Here is a 15,873-nt window from a genome sequence, read left to right on the forward strand (position 1 = left end):
TTATATAAACAAAAAGCGCAAATAGTATCAGCAGGACCCAACCCCCGTCAGCTCTTTTGCACCCCACCCCGAGTCATATGTCATGCATTTGTCACTGAGTGAGCGGGGGGAACAGAGGGAAACTCAATGAGCGGGATGGAGCAAGGGCAGCCCGCAGAGCTGGCAGTCACCAGCGTCCCCCCCATCTGTGGGTCCAACCCCACCCCCAATTTCCCCTCCATAAGACCTTACTCTTAGGGCATGAAAAGTGACCGAGGGTAGAGCAAAGAAATCTTGGGGTCAAAAGATCTGAATCTCTCACACCTCAAAGGATATGACTGCCCCCCCTTTTTAAAACTTTTTTATTAATATATTTTTTGTTAAATTTATTTTTTTTCCTTCAAGACTTGGTGTGAGCCGAGATGTTGGACTTCGATCCCAAATCCACAAAGTAGAAATTTGAAGTGAAGTCTGAGAGGGGAAGTGGGCCAGGTAGAAAATGGGCTGGCCAGGAAAAAAAAGAAGAGGGGCGTGGGGGGCATTCCCAGGCATGGACATTCCTTGGGGAACGGGGATAATGGGCAGCTTGCCTCTCTGCCTCATGCAGGGGCAGGGAGAGGCCTTCAGCCGCGAAGGACAGATCCTGGGCACCTCACACCCACCCCCTGCCTGAGGGCCCGACATGGGGGAAATGTCCAGTAACAGGGATCGCTCAAACCCGGGGCTCCCCACCCTTCTTTCTCTGGGACTTTTGACTTCCACCTTTCACCCTGCTTCCTGTGCATGAGGGTTCCTCTTCCTTTCCAAGGGATTTTGACCCCAAAGAGATAGGTCCCCATTTTGATCCTCAGAGAGGAAACCTGATGTGGTGGATAGCAAGTGTGACTGTTGGGCAAGTCATTGAAGCACTCGGTGTTCTAGGCAACTCTCCAAGACCCTAAGTTGCAGAGAAGGTGCCAGCCAGCATGGGTAGAGGGAATTTACTCGTTTGGGAGTTCCCTAAACCAATGAAATCACAGATCTAATTCCTATCCTTATTTCGGCACCTAACCCTATCCTCAGACCTTAACTGAGATTCCTGGGACTGGCTGTATCGTGCTGCCTTTTGAGTCCCCCATATTCTATCTCGTTCCATCTCCCAGAAGTCTTTCCCACCCTACTTCCTTCCCCACCCCCATGGTAATAGAGCACTGACAGAGGTCTCCTAACCCCTTAAGTAGGAATGCCTCACTTGACCCTTCCAGAACGTTATCAAGGCCACAAACAAGTCTAGACCGTGTATAGATGGTGATGGTGATAGAAAATTATGGGGGTGGGGATGGGGAGAAAGGGTACATGAGGGTTTGGGAGGAGGGGGATGGATTTTCAGGTGTTTTTGTTCTGCCAATTGTCCACTACCCCTGGGGCTGGGGCAGAGGTGAGAATTAGAGGCACCCCGCGCTCCCCTTCAGATCTCTACCTAAGGGAGGACAAAGTTAGGTAGAAACCAAGTTCAGTGCCTAGAAATTTGATAACTTGCCACAGGGTAAGAGAGGCCTCCAATACACTCCATCTCTATTCATTAGTCCTGCTTGTCTCCATAGGAACATCATTTCCTTGAGGGGGTATTGGTTACCCACTTCTGGCACTGGAGGAACACTAAAAATCTCCAAGCAGGTTGTCTGGGATGGAGAGGCAGAAACCTAGGGGTGACTTCATAGCAGCGTTACTGGCGCCCCACTCCTGCAGTCAGTCACCCCTTCTCCAGGTCCCCTCTCCACCTTGCTGGTAGGAGAGGTCTCATATACCTCAATATTGTGCCCTCCCTTACCCTCAGTGCTCACCCCATGTCTTCCCTATTGAAGTTTTGATCCCTAGGAAAGTTAGGAGGGTGTGAATGGTGATGGTCTGACTTAGATTTGTATTTCTCAGAGTGTAACTCTGAGAGAGAAGAGCCCTTCATATGTAAACAATCTAGAGAAAGAGAGAAAAAAGATACATAAAGTCAGAATAAGGGAGAAGAGAGAGAAAGTAAGAGAAAGAAGAGGGAGTAGAAAGCAATAAATGGGAACAGAAAAGGAAGGGTAGAGAAAGGAAGATAAAAGATGGAAGAGAGAAAAGGCAGGTCCAAAGGGAAGAGGACATGGGAACCAGAGCCATAGCCTAGGGAGAGACCTCAAGTGAGGAGCTGGGAGAACAGGAAGGCCAGGCTCAGATCCAGCAGTGCCACAGCTCCTACCACCAAGGGGTTAGCAGCTCCCTGGAAAAGGAAAAGGGAAAGAGTGTCATATTCAAATACTTATCCATGCCATTAGAGACTGAGTCATTTAGCAAGATGGGACCTGGTCTGAGGAGGACAAAGCTTAAAGTGCCAACGTTCCTTTGGTTCCAAGAAAGGCCAGAACTAAGTACTAACTCTGGGTTCTGCACACTACCCTGCCTCTCTCTGCCAGCTCACACTCCTCTTCTCCAGCGTCCCTGTGTACCCCAGTAGTCCTCATTTCTCACTGAGATGCATTACTCTGGGACATTTTTGACTTCTCTACCATGCCCTAGAACTCTCATTGTTGAGGTAACCTCTTCGTCCTGTAGGATCTTGGTCCTCCTCCTCCTCCTCCTCCTCCTCCTCCTCCTCCTCCTCCTCCTCCTCCTCCTCCTCCTCCTCACTTGGAGGATGGGGCCAAACTCCAAACCTCTGTTTAAGGAGCTCTCCTTTTTCCCTGGCAGCACTACTTTGGGCCTTCTCTGACTGACTTATTCCACCATGACTCAAAGTTGGGTATCTTCTCCCTCCACCCCATTTTAAAATTGCCTTTTATGTTTTGTCTCTCCCTCTTATACCATAAACTCTTTGAGGGTAAGGATTGCCTTTCTCTTTTTTCTGTTTGTATCCTCACTGCTTAGCACAGTGCCCGGCACATAGTAGATGTTTAATAAATGTTTGCTGATTATTGAGTGTCCCCAACTTTTTACCAGGTCTTCGTAGGGTCAGGCCAGTGTGGCAGGGAGTCGAGGGTGTGGTTTCTAGGAGGTTGAAAATAACTGGAGTCCTGGGAAAAACCTTTCCCTTCCTTCTCTCCTGCTGCTTTCTGGGAAGGAGGAGGAACCATGGCAGAGAGGGAAGTTTCTAATCTATTATTTCTGGGTCAACAAATTGAAAGGTATATTGGGAGGAATGAGAAGAAACAGACGGACAGATGAAGAGTCTGAAAAACTCCACTGAGAACTTCATTGTGTCATCTTGGGCAAGTCATTTGACACCCCCCACTTTCAAAGAACAGAACTTTAGCTCTGGAAAAGATCTTAGAGATCCTTTCTATATAACAAACATTTTTTCAAATGAAGATACTGAAAAATTGGGGGATTAAAAATGGTAAGAAATCAAGAAACTAAGGTTAACTTTAGGTCTCCAAAGCCAGGAGAAGAAAAACTAGATAAGAAGGACAAAAGATATGGGACTCAAAGGGAAGAATAGGAAGTTTGGGGTGGAGTAGAGGCTGAAGGTGTAAAGAGTACTTACCCGTTGGGCAGGCTCTTCGGTGGCACCCGGCTCCTCTGGTGCCTCTGTTGGGTTCTCTGCCTCCAAAGTCCTTCCAGATGTGCCCCTCAGTATAGGGGTGACAGTGGGCTCAAGCCCTGGGTCTAGGGGAGGCTCTGAATGGGGCAAGGACTCCTCATCCTCTCCTTCTTCTTCTCGAAGACTTCCAGAGCTGTCACTGGAGCCCCCAAGGAGGGGAGAGCCATTGCAAACCCCTGGCCCCTGTATCCCAGCTTCATCCTCAGCCTCATAGCCAGCTAGCTCCTCTCCAGGTCCACTTGGGCCTCCCCACTCCTCTGGCCAAGATTTGGGGCCAGAGAGGTGGCCTCCATCATCCCTAGAGGGCAAAGGACTACGGTGGGTGGGGTGTCTCCAGGTTTGGCAGGGGGAGACAGGACTGCTGGGAGGCTCTGGCGTGCCCTCCGAAGGGGTCAGTCCATTCTCATAAACTCCAGGGCTGTCACAGTCAGGCAGCTCTGTGTCAGTGCCTTCGGAGTCCTGCCTGGGTCTTCGGCCTGGGACAAAGGGGATGAGGAATAAGGTCACAAATCTATGCTGAGGTGGTGGGTAGAGGAAGTTGTAGCCTTTGGTTCCTGGCTTAACCCCATAATCTTTCAAATGAGATATTTGTAAAGCCTTTCGCACAGTCTCTGATACATAGTAGGCACTATATAAATTCCCTTCCCTTCTCTTGAGTTCTCCAAACTTTCCTGACATCATCTGCTGGATTCTTTGGTCCTACCTCATAAACTTAACCTTATTTTCAAATGCCCCTTATTTCACCTTATCCCTCAAACCTGTTGATTCTATCTCATATGATCCTCTCTCTCTCTTCTGACCCTGATTCTCATTCCATTGACTGACCTCATTTAAGACTCTCAAAATAGTCACCCCCTAATTTTCTTCCAGGGATTCTTATGTCTTTTCCTCTCTCTTCTCCCTAGCAGTCTCCCTCCATTGAAACCTTACCCCTTGTCTCTGGGTTGTCAAGGCCATGATAGAGCTTTAGGACATCACCACCACCACCATCCCAGGGCCCTTCACATCTCACCTGGTGCATCCAACATGGGCTGCAGGTCCTGGGCCATCAGTTTGGCCATTCGAGCTGCCTCCACTGCTTTTTCTGCTGTGTTACCTGCTGCCACTGCCTTCAGGAGAGCATCTGCAGCCCTGCCAGGGCCAGGGACAGGGTGTTAGTGGGTCTCCTAATACTGCACAGCTCCCAACTGACTCTCTCCTACCTCATGACCCAATTTCATACAGTGAGTCCTGGGTGGTGATACACATCCTCCCACTATTTTCCTATTCATAGTCCACTCCAGCTAATCAATCAATCACTAATCAATCTGCTATGATCCTTCTCTCTCCTAGAGATTCTCTGCCTTCCACTTGCAGTGCAAAACTTACTTTGATCTTCTTATACCTGATCTCTGATATAGTTGTTAGTACACTTTATTATTATCACACTTCTCTCTCAATTCCTTTTTCTAGTAACACTTTATCATCTCCAGCCTCTTGGACTAATCCTTGTTCCTCAAAGGACTCCTCTTTATCTGTGAGTCCATCCCTCTATATTCTTCCTCTCATTATGAAATCCCTCCATATATTAGCACATTCTTCTCAAAAATCACTGTTCTGTGCTGGGGAACCATTTCTTCTGCTATCATCACCCGACCTCACCTCTCCCGCCCAGCTATTATCACCCTTTTTCAAATGGTGTCATCTCACCCCTTCTCTATTATCACACCCCCTCTGTGCTTTCCACAACTACCTTTCTCTCTCGGATCATCATGCTTTTCCCTACGCATCACACAGTCTTCCTCTACAGAACATCGTGAAGATTTTTAGAAGCAAGTGTGTCCTTTCCGTGCTGTTCCGTTCACTGCCCACACCCCACCCCCACATTGTCCATACTGCACAAATTCACTATTTCTTCTCCCCATCTCTTCACTAGTTCCTCTCTTTTGGTTTAGTCTCTTTTCTATTACCACACCAGTCTCTCTTTCTTGTCTCACATTCCTTCCTAGTTCCAAAAACCATCTTTTCCAGCATTCTGGAATTCATAGCACATACAGATTAAAATCTTTATTACTCTATCAAACCATCTCTTTTTACTATATCCCCTCGTTGTTTTTTGTTCTCTATGAGCTCTGCTGTCCTTTCCCTTCCTAGATACGCACCACCTTATAGCAACCCTCTCTCGTGTGTTTTCTTGCAGCCTTTTTCTGTTATATATCTTTTCTCTTTATTCCCCATCCTCCTCATTTTCATGTGCATCCCCTCCCCCATGCTCTGTTATCACGGCCTTGCCATTGGTTACTCTGCTTGCAAGCTGCCCTTTGGTGGCGTATGAGATTTGGGTGGGTAGTCTTGATGGTAGAGTCCTGGGTGTCAGGCTCTTAACCTGAGTATTCAGGCCTAGGCTTCTAGAGCTACCTGGGAGAAACTCTACTGCTATGGTTCCCTTGTTTCCATGGAATCCAACAGCCAATCAGAGCTGCCAGTCCTGTTGCTGGGGAGACCAGCCAACCTCTTCCCACTGCCTTGCTAGCCCTATACAAAAACATAGAACAGTTGTTCCTGTACCATTCAATCCCCCTATTCCACCTCGGGCCTTTTCTGCAATTGGTAAGGAGCCAATGCTCAAGATATTGACTCTCTGTTAGTAGAGAGCTCCTAGTATAAACCCAGGTACACAATGACAAATACAGAAAAACATAGAGATGTGTACACATCTGTATTTATCTTTATATCCACACCAATATTCTTCTTCATATATACAATACACATTCAGTGTGTCCTATAAAAATGAAAATCTAATATACAAAATTCAAAACATTTGAATCAGAAAAAATTAAGGAGTTAATTTCTTAAAAATTCTTAAAATCCAAAAAGGATTTTTCATGTGTCTTTTTAAACAGCAAGATCTCTTGGAAGGCTGAAAATATGATTTGATTTATAACAAGTCATTTTGCCCAAATTTTTCAGGGACCTCATCTAAAGGCTAAAGGGAGGTATGGGAGACAATGTTGGGCCACACCTTTACAGAAGAGTATGCCAGCTTTGATTTTAAGGCAGGTCTGAAATGATGTCAGATTTCTCAAGCTAGAATGTGATTAGAGATGGAAATTATTAACTGAACCCTGGGCCCAGCCTTCTTTAGGCCATGCTGTTTCTAGTCTCAGAGGGAAGAGAAAGAACTTGGAATATTTCAACCATCTATGACATTTCTCAATCTGTTACAACATACTCGCGCGTGTGTGTATTCGTGTATGCATGTACACGTATACACAGATATTTACAGGTACACGTGATTATATGTATATCCGAGGGCTCATAGGCAGACACCCTCCCCCCCCCACATGTGCACCCCTACACACTAACACACCCACACTCGAAGACCAAACTCAAACAAGGATCACAGGACTGTGGGATCATAGGCTGTGAAATTTGAGAAATTTTGCCTTACAAATCATATAATTCAGCCTCCTCATTTTATAGATGAGGAAACTGTGGCCTAGAGGGATATAGCTGGAATTTGGATCTGGGTTCTCTGATATATATAAATATAGGCTGCACACGCGCGCGCACACACACACACACACACACACACACACATAGAGGAATTACACATTGACCCTCTACTCAGCTTATATTAGTTTTCCTTTCACTCCTTTTTGTCAACTGCATCTTTTTTCCCTCCTCCTAATCTTCCCCTTCCTTTCTCCACCCACCCCTCCAGTCCCCTCTCCCCCTCAAGTGTCTCTGTGTGGTTCAGGCTCCATAACCTCCCAGGGTCTTGGAGGCTTCAGGATCTTAAGTCGTGTCTGTTTCCTGGGCCCACCCCCTCCTCTATGGTTGCTTTCCATTTGGGCCCTACCTGGCAGCAGCAATCTCCTGGCGCTGGCGGGCTACGCTCACAGCCCGATGGGCACCTTCTACGGCACGGTCCACCTTTTCCTTGACCTTGCCCCTCCGCAGGGCCAGGGGTAGGAGGCTACGGACCCGTCCGCCTCGAACCAACCGGTTGCGTTTATACTTGCCCTCCTCCCGAGAGCCATCAGGGCGGGTGGTACGGCCGTAGCCGTGCCTCCGGTTGCCCAGCCACTCGCCCTCGTAGCGCAGCCCGTTGGAACGCTGGCTCACTCCATAGCCGCTGCGCCGATCGGCCCTCCACTCGCCTGCGTACACTTCAGTGGCAGAGCCTTCGATGAGTGCCGGAGGGACAGGGGCTGGAGGTTCGCTGGCCTCGGAGCCTGGAGGCCCTGTGCTGCCCACCTCGCTGCTCACCTCGCTCCTCAAGGATCCCCGCTTGCTGCCCAATGAGCTCCTGCGCCCACCCGCCCGAAGCCCGCTCAGCAGGAGAGAGCGACGGAAGAAGCCCCCAGTTACTGGAGTTCGTTTTCTGGAGGAGGCTGCATCTGGGTCACCTGGGCCTGCCAGTACAAACCCCCCCCTGGAGCCAGAGGCCGGGCTTCCCCCCTCATCACCGGGCAGGGGAAGGGGTATGGGCGGTGTTGGGGGGTCGCTGTGGCCCGAGTCCAGTGAAGTGCGGCGGGGTGATCTCAGCAGTGCTGCTTGTTGGAAGGGTACGCTCTGGCGAACCCCATAGCCATGGCGCTTGCCAGCTTGCCACTGGCCCTGATAGGTACCTGGGGAGAGGGCAGAGTAAAAATAAGAGGGGGGCTTCTTTGTGCTCCATCCCTAACCGTCCCCCCTTCTCTCTCCCGGTGACGCCCCCGTTACCCAGGTCACCGGAGCGGAGACAGTAAGATGGCAGAGGAGCGGGAGGATGGAGACAGTGGCTTGTGAGGGGCAGGTAACAGGTAAGACTAGCTAGGAAAGCTAATAGACTCTGGTAGATGGGGGTGTGGTGGAGGGGATGCTCTATGGACAGACGGATGGCAAAAGACACACAGACGGACGATCAGCGCGCGGTCACTTAGAAGGTGTGTGAGGTAAGCCGCGGCTAGGCCATGGAGGTGTGATGTGGCTGGCGAATGGGAGGTGGGCGAGGAGTGCAGGGGAGACAGACGGGGTTGAGTGGCCCAGCTCATGCCCTGGCACCTCCGTCAGAGTAGGTCTCAGTGCCGTAGCCATCCTGGAAACCGTCCTTCCAGAGCCCAGCATAGCGGAGTCCCGAGGCGCTCTCCCATACACCAGCGGGCCCCTTCAGCCCGCCCATCCACTCGCCACGGTAGGTCCAGCGGCTCTTCTGTTCCACGCCCAGCCCGTCGCGCTTTCCCTGCTGCCAGTGGCCTTGGTAGCTGTGCCCCCCGGGCCCGGTGAAGACCCCCAGGGACTCGAAGCCGTGAGCCCAGCATCCACTGTACTCTCCCTGGGCCCCGGGCCCTGTGCACACGCCATAGCCATGTGCTCGCCCAGCCTCCCAGCCCCCCACATAGCAGCCGCCATCATCAAAGTCGAACTTGCCCCCGGGGGACATGCATGTAGTTGGCGTGGCCTCAGCCTCCCCACAGCTCAGCACATCCTGGAGGGCCAGGGACCTGGGTGAGGGTGTGGGGCCTGGATGCCTGGTGGGCAGGGGCTGGGGGAGTCAGACTGGGGCCAGCTGGGAGTGCCCCAGGATGGGCAGGCAGGGGTGGGCCCTCATCCTGAGTGGCTGGCAGGAAAAAACAGAAAGGGAGAAAGAGACTAAGTGAACACTGCTCCATCCTTCCCCCCTTCCTGGTCTGGCCGGCATCGGTGCCCCTCTTCCATGCATTTTCTCCAAGCGGTGCCACAAGGTTTTAGGGGAAACCAAGGGATATCCCCATCTCCTCCTCCCTGAGAATCTCCCCGTAGGGACCCCAGTCCTTTTACCCCTTCCCCATGCCATCCCTCACCACCTCCTGGAATTTCCCACCCCATTTTGCATCTTTAGCAAGAACATTTTCATTTCCAGCCTGAAAGGGGTGGGTGAGGACAGCAGCTTGGAGAAGAGGTTGGGGAGCTCCCAGAACCCATGCTCCACCCCCTCCCCAATTGCTGCTAGCGCCCCATCGCTCTTTGGATTCACTCTGAAGCCAACCCAGGGGGGCAGTGCAGGTGGGGGAAGGTCGCTGTCAACTGGCCAAGATGGGCAGGGGGTTGGGGGGGGCGGGCCAACTCAGGGCTAGGGGAGGCACTGCAGGGGAAAGGCAGGGGGTGGAGACAGGCGGACAGGCAAGGAGAGGGGCCAGTTCTACTCACCATGTGGACTGGGGCTCAGACGGCCCCCCCGGGCGCAGCGTCCATGGCAGGAGACCCCCTGCCCCCACCCCACCCTAGCCAGCCCCCCTCCCCCTCTTTTCCGGAGAGGCTCCCCTAGCCCAGGCAATAATCCTAGCCCAGAGCAGCAGGACTGGCTCCCCTCTCTCCCCAGCCACAGAGGAGCAGGCTGGTGGGGGGGCGGGGTGGTGGCAGGGGGTGGGGGGAGAGATGGGAATTGTGTAGGGAAAAAAATTGCCTCTGATGGAGACAGGGAATCAGAACTGGGCGGGAAGAGGGAGGGGGCAGTCGTAAGGGGGGGTATTATTTTTAGTTGTTTTTTTTTTCCTTCTTATGGTTGGGGGAGGAAAAAAAAATCAAAATTCCGATCCCATCCCAGCACAAATCAATGTTTGCTCCATCACAGCATCACGGGGAAGGCAGGGCCAGGGCCAGGCAGATTTAAAGGGGCAGGAAAAGGAGAGGAGAGGGTTGGGGATAGTATGAGATGCAGGGAAGAAGGAAAGACTGTGGTGGGAGGGAGGGAAGGAGGAGGCTGAGACAGAAGGAGACAGACTCCCACCAATGCCACCAGTGAGTGGGAGGAGGCAGGGAAAGGAAGGGAAGGAGAGGCAGGAGATACCCAGGCTGGAGAGAACCCAGGGAGAGGGGTGTGGGATGAGGCAGAGAGGAGGGGAGAGGGGGAGGAAACGGAGAAGAAGATGGGGAAGCAGGAGAGAGACAGAAACCGGTGGGGGGCGGGAGGAACAGGCAAGGGTGTGTATGGGGAGAAATACAAAGAGAGATGTAAGGGATAGGAGCTAACAGAGAGAAAGGGGAGGGATAGAGGGAGAAATAAAGGAACAGATACAGAGACGGAAGACTTGACATGAGGCTGGGGAGAGAAACAATACAGGGCGGGAAGAGAGAAGCAGAGACCAAATTTCAGAGAAACAGGACTGAACTGGGAGTGGTTGGGTACCAGGGGCTTATTTTGCCTTTCAGCTCTCCAGAGTGCAGACTGGATGGTGGGAGGAGAAAGATTTTAGCTCTTTGAGCCCTCTGCAAAACCCATCCAGGAGGCTTTCATGGATGCGTGGGTCTCCTCAGTGCATCTTTATTATTCCTCCTAAGGAGGCCTAGGGAGGAGAATGAAGGCAGAAGTCCTGACCACCTTCAGCTCCTCTCCTACCTCCCCCTTTCTGAGGAAGTTCAAAGCTGGGGTTTCATGGCTAACAGAATCTTGCCTTCTCTAGGATTAGCTGCTCCATCCTCTGGAGGTGGGCTGGGCTGGGGCCCAGAAGAGGTGTCAGGAGGGGAAAGAGTTTGTGGATTATCATGGAGATACTGTCTTTATCTGGAACCACTTCTTTTTCCTCCTGACTCCTTTTTCTCTGGTCCTCTCCCCCACAAAACAAAACAGAGGAAAAAAACCCTAGACAAATCCATCCTCTCTGTACCAGATAACAGGAAGGCAGGGACAGATCGGATCCTGAGATGCAGACCAGGCTGCACGTGCCCGCCCCATGCTTCTCCCCTTCTCCCCCATACACCAGAAACCCCCCACGGGGCTCAGGCGGACACACAAGAATATGTGGTACCCGAAGGTCTGCACACCGCCTTGGGGGTGGTCACAGACAGACGGACAGACTCTCTCTGGCAGGCACACGCAGCAGATGTCACCGACCCACGCAGGAGCATAATGAGGCATCCCCATCCACTTATATTCTGTTCTGTCTAAACCTTCTCCACATAAGGTGAGGAGGGCAACATGTTCAAGATGCAAGCAACATGTAAAAATGCAAATGTGCTCATGAAAGGGTGGTTCCAGAACGTGGAATTCTGGAGCTGGAAGAGACGGCAAACATGGAGCTCTCGGGTAGCCCAAGGGCTGCCAGAACCAAGTTAAAATGTAATTGGGAAGTAGTGAAGAAAAAATAAAAGTGAAATCGAACATAGGTAACATTGCATTTAAAAAGTTTAAGGCCACATGCTCTGTGCAGTTCCTTATATATGGATTAGTGGCTTAAATGCAATTTAAATGTTACTGCAGAGAATACCCTCTTAATTTATGAATGAGGAAACCGGCGGGGGCACGGTGGGGTGGGGTCACTCAGCCAGTTAGTGCAGAAATTAGTCTAGAGTTCAGCATTCCTGATGTTTACTCCGGTACTTTTTCAATTATGCTTCGCTGCTCCTCATATTATTTATAAATTACATTTTATTTTCAAACAAAGAACAGTCTTCTCTCCATTCCATTTCCTTCCTCACAGCCCTATAGAGAAAGCAAGGGAAAAAACCCTCATTATTAGTACGAATTGCCATTCCTCTGTTTTCTCAGTCTTTTCCTTTAATAACTTGCAGTGGCGTTTGCATCTTCTGTCTTCTTTCACAAAGCTGGAAGCCAGAAGTACCCAAAGTAATTCAATCCTTAGAGTCCTGAAGAAGATGGCTGCTCCCATAGTCAGAGGGGCTGGCCCTGGGGAGTCCTGAAGGGGGACTCAAAGGAGACTCGCGCCGAGAGTCCTCGAAGGGACTGGCAAAAGCTGGAGCTCTCCTGTCTATCATCAGTTCCTTTTCTTCTCTCACGGAGGTCAGAGTCCACCCCAATGACCTTTGGGACTGGGATTAGAGATTGTACCCCCAATATTTAGCACAGTGCCTGGAATATAGTAAGTCCTTAAGTGTTTTAGAATTGAATCAAATGGAATTGAAGAGAATTTTTCTTATTTTGCATAAATTATACTTGTTGATGGTTGCTGTTTGATCCTGATTGAGGCTCTTTCATTTTTGAATACTTTCTATGGTATTTTTTCTTTTAAGTTTTCTTTCTTTCTTTCTCTTATTTATTTTTTTGCAGAATTTGGGCTTAGGTTTCTTGCCCAGGGTCACACAGCTAGGAAGTGTTAAGTGTCTGAGACCAGATTTGAACTCGGGTCCTCCTGAATTCAGGGCTGGTGCTCTATCCGCTGCCCCAACTAGCTTGCCCTCTTCAAATTTTCTTTAAATATGATATCTAAGCTTTTTTTTTTTTCTGTTCTAGCTTTAAGGAAGTTTAATGATTCTTAATTTTTTTCCTTCATCTGTTTTTGCTATGAGACACCTTCTATTTTCTTCTATTTTTTTTAGCCCTTTGATTTTGTTTTAAAATTTCTTATTGTTTCACAGAGTCATTGGCTTCTATTTTTCCTTTGAATTTTCAGGGAGTTTGTTACTTGGGCAAGACAGTGCTTTCTTGTGCCAAGGTGTTAATTCCCTTTTCAATTCTTCCATGACTCTCGTTTATTTTCATTTTTAAGTGCTCTCATTCCATTAAGATTTTTTTAATTTAAAAAAATCCTTAGTTCATCTCTTCCAGAAATTCTAATTGGGTTTATGAATATGCTGTGTTTTTCTCTGAAGTATTGCCTGTAGACTTTTGGGAGCCATTGTCTTCTGCATTTATGACTCGAGCATACCTGCTCCCACGTTAGTTCTTTATGGTGGGGTTCTTTTTTGGTTTGTCCACTCTTCCTGCCTACTTTCTGACTTCAGCCTTGAGGTTTGGGCTGAGTTTTGCATCACTTCTGGAGGGGGGTCTGGGCGGGTGCTCTTGCAGCTTTCGTGGGAGTATTAAATGTTTTGTCATTCTAGGATCTCAGGTATAGGCTGGGAACCTGCAAACTTTCATTGCTCTCAAAGTGCTCTGATCCAGGATAGACTGTTTGCAGTCTTCCTATTCTTTTCTTTGCACCTTCCAGATCTGGATTTGGATCTGAGCAAGAATAGGCTGCTGCTGGACTTGTCAACATGTTCTTGTTTGGAGGTGACTTTGGATTTTCAAATCACAGAGCTGAAAGGGACCTTTGAAGTCATTAAGTCCAAACTCCTGATTTTATAGATGAGGAGCTGAAGTTTAGGAGATGCAGAGTTACTTGTACAAGGTTACACAGATATGAATTTGCAGAGTCAGTATTCTAACCAAAGTCCTCTGACCCCCCAAAACAAGACTTTGCTTTGCTCTGTATTGCCTGGTGATGTCTGCACAAACCCCGTAGATCCCACCTAACTTTAAAATCTTCAAATATGGCCCAGCAATGTTATTTATACACACACACACACACACACACACACACACACACACACACACACACAACATTTGTCAGGAGCACCCTAGCCTAAATTCAGGAAAGCTTGTCACCAGAAGGTTGGTTAGAGGGTAATGAATTTTTTTTGACCACACAATTTATGAATCTCCTCTCTTTACCAGTGAAAGGAGTACACGTATTAACAGAGTTAGGTTCCTACTAATGTTATTTATTTTTTATAATAGAATATTTGTAAAATGAGTGAGTTAGATTAGAAGATTTTCATTTATAAACTGGACAATGAACTGGTCCCAGAGTTCAGTTGCAGATAGATGTTGAGTTGGATTACATTTGGGAAATTTCAAAAGTATTTTCAGTTGTTTCAAACTTCTTACTGCCATAAAAGCCTACTTCTGTAATACTAATATTTTCCTGTTACTGCATGAACTTCAAATGATAGAATTCTATCTCAGAAGATTCAAATTACAGGTAACTCTAAGGGTAAGGAAAAATGTATGGTGGGTGTACCCAACTAAGGGCAGGATAGACTGAGCTCTGGAGAAGATCCGAGTTAAAAATCTCACCTCAGATTCTAACTGTGCGACTCTGGACAAGTCTCCATGTACTTCAGTTTTCGACCTATAGAATGGGGATGATAACAGCACCCACTTCCCAGGACTGTGAGGGTAAAAAGAAGCACTAAATGCTATATAAATGCTATTTATTATCATTAAGTAGGCTATGGTGTTCTATGAACAATAAATTGCATGAGAGAAGTAGGGAAAAGAAAAAGACATAGACAGTTCATGAACTGCAGATTAGAGTTAACAAATGGACATCCTAAAAGTACCTTTGAGATATGAAGATAATCAGAATACAAGTCCCGGCTTTTGGGATGGTTCTTCTGTGAAAGATTTATGGAAAGATACGGACAAGAATCACCTGGTAGGAGAAGGCATAGAGGGCTTTTCCTTCTAACAGGCAGAAGGAGTACCCATAGGGATGAAACTACCAATCCCCATTAATGAATCAAAATTTAACGACGCAGCAGTTCTCCTTTATGTAGTAGAGCTTCTCATGGTTTACACAATACTTCTTCTATCAACCTTATGACACTTACAGTTGCAGTTTTTCTGTGCCCCTTTTTTTGGATGGGAAGAATGAGGCTTGGAGCAGTTAAGTGATTTACCACAGCAGAGTCACAGAGCTATTGTCTATACCAGGACTAAACCAATCAGCCAGGTCTTTTGACAACAACAAACTCAGTGCTATTTCTACTTCATTTACTCTCTTAGGAGCAAGAAGGTCTCTGGTCATACCAAGTATTTTCATGCTTTCCAGGCCCCCAAATCTGGGTTCTGTTAATTGGTGACAGACGGGCTTGCCAGCTCTGTAAATTGGACTCTCAGAAGTCTTGGTGGGTTTTATTGCTTTTCCTCTCTTGGGGCTTCCCTCCAAAAATTCCCTCCTCACCTTCCTTAAGTCTTGCTTTTGCCCAGGAGAAGAGATATCCAGGAATCAAGTGCACCCAGGAGAATTTCTGGTAACTCCTCATGAATTAGCCTGGTGTTGGGAATAATGTTTCTCTTGGAACTTGGCAGCCCCAAGGGACTGAAGGTGTGTTCCTGCTTAGGACTACTGAACCAGCAGCATCAGGGAAAGAGCGGCGGGAACCGCCCTGCACATCTCTGGGCTGATTGCAGGGGTGGCCACCAGATGTCACAATGGGGCCAGAGATTTCAAAGGCCAGCCATTAAGAGTGGAAAGACCTTAATGCAGAGTGTGCAGCCTGGCTGGAGCCAGCCATTGCATTTTCCAAGCTCTACTTCTTCCCCAGAGATGTGGAGGACCTGAGGAATGCTTCCTTAATTCCTCTTAATTCTGAGAGCCAAAGAATCTTCTGGCTGCCCACCGTCCCCTATCAAACCATCCCAGCTTCACTCCGCTTTTATGTAAGACTTTCTCTTCCCCAGGCCAGACTGATGGGAGTCTCTCCTACTTTTTCCAATAAATAAATCTGACTCCTACAGAAAGTGTAGATATATTTGTAAGGAGCACCTTAGCCTAAAGCCAGAAGGGCTTGTCACTAGGTTGGTAAAAAGGTAATGAATTTTTTTGGCC

The 15,873-nt window shown here is 48.5% G+C and overlaps 1 protein-coding gene across 2 annotated transcripts; it reads right to left on the bottom strand.

The window, feature by feature from the left end:
• Positions 1 to 327: 327 nt before the first annotated feature.
• On the bottom strand, positions 328 to 15,406 carry JPH4 (junctophilin 4). Of its 2 annotated transcripts, XM_074294301.1 has the most exons (6): positions 9,689 to 10,508; positions 8,564 to 9,119; positions 7,377 to 8,148; positions 4,548 to 4,666; positions 3,479 to 4,011; positions 328 to 2,218 (listed from the first exon to the last, which is right to left on the bottom strand). In XM_074294301.1, exons 2-6 carry the CDS (start codon positions 8,940 to 8,942, stop codon positions 2,135 to 2,137), a joined length of 1,887 nt encoding a protein of 628 aa, XP_074150402.1. In that variant the 5' UTR covers positions 8,943 to 9,119; positions 9,689 to 10,508; the 3' UTR covers positions 328 to 2,134. The 2 variants fall into 2 exon arrangements, with proteins under 2 accessions (XP_074150402.1, XP_074150403.1); XM_074294302.1 differs by lacking the exons at positions 8,564 to 9,119; positions 9,689 to 10,508 and adding an exon at positions 15,226 to 15,406.
• Between the last annotated feature and the right edge of the window lie 467 nt (positions 15,407 to 15,873).

The sequence above is a fragment of the Sminthopsis crassicaudata genome, chromosome 2 (genome assembly GCF_048593235.1).
Source record: "Sminthopsis crassicaudata isolate SCR6 chromosome 2, ASM4859323v1, whole genome shotgun sequence".
Taxonomy (NCBI): Eukaryota; Metazoa; Chordata; class Mammalia; order Dasyuromorphia; family Dasyuridae; genus Sminthopsis; species Sminthopsis crassicaudata.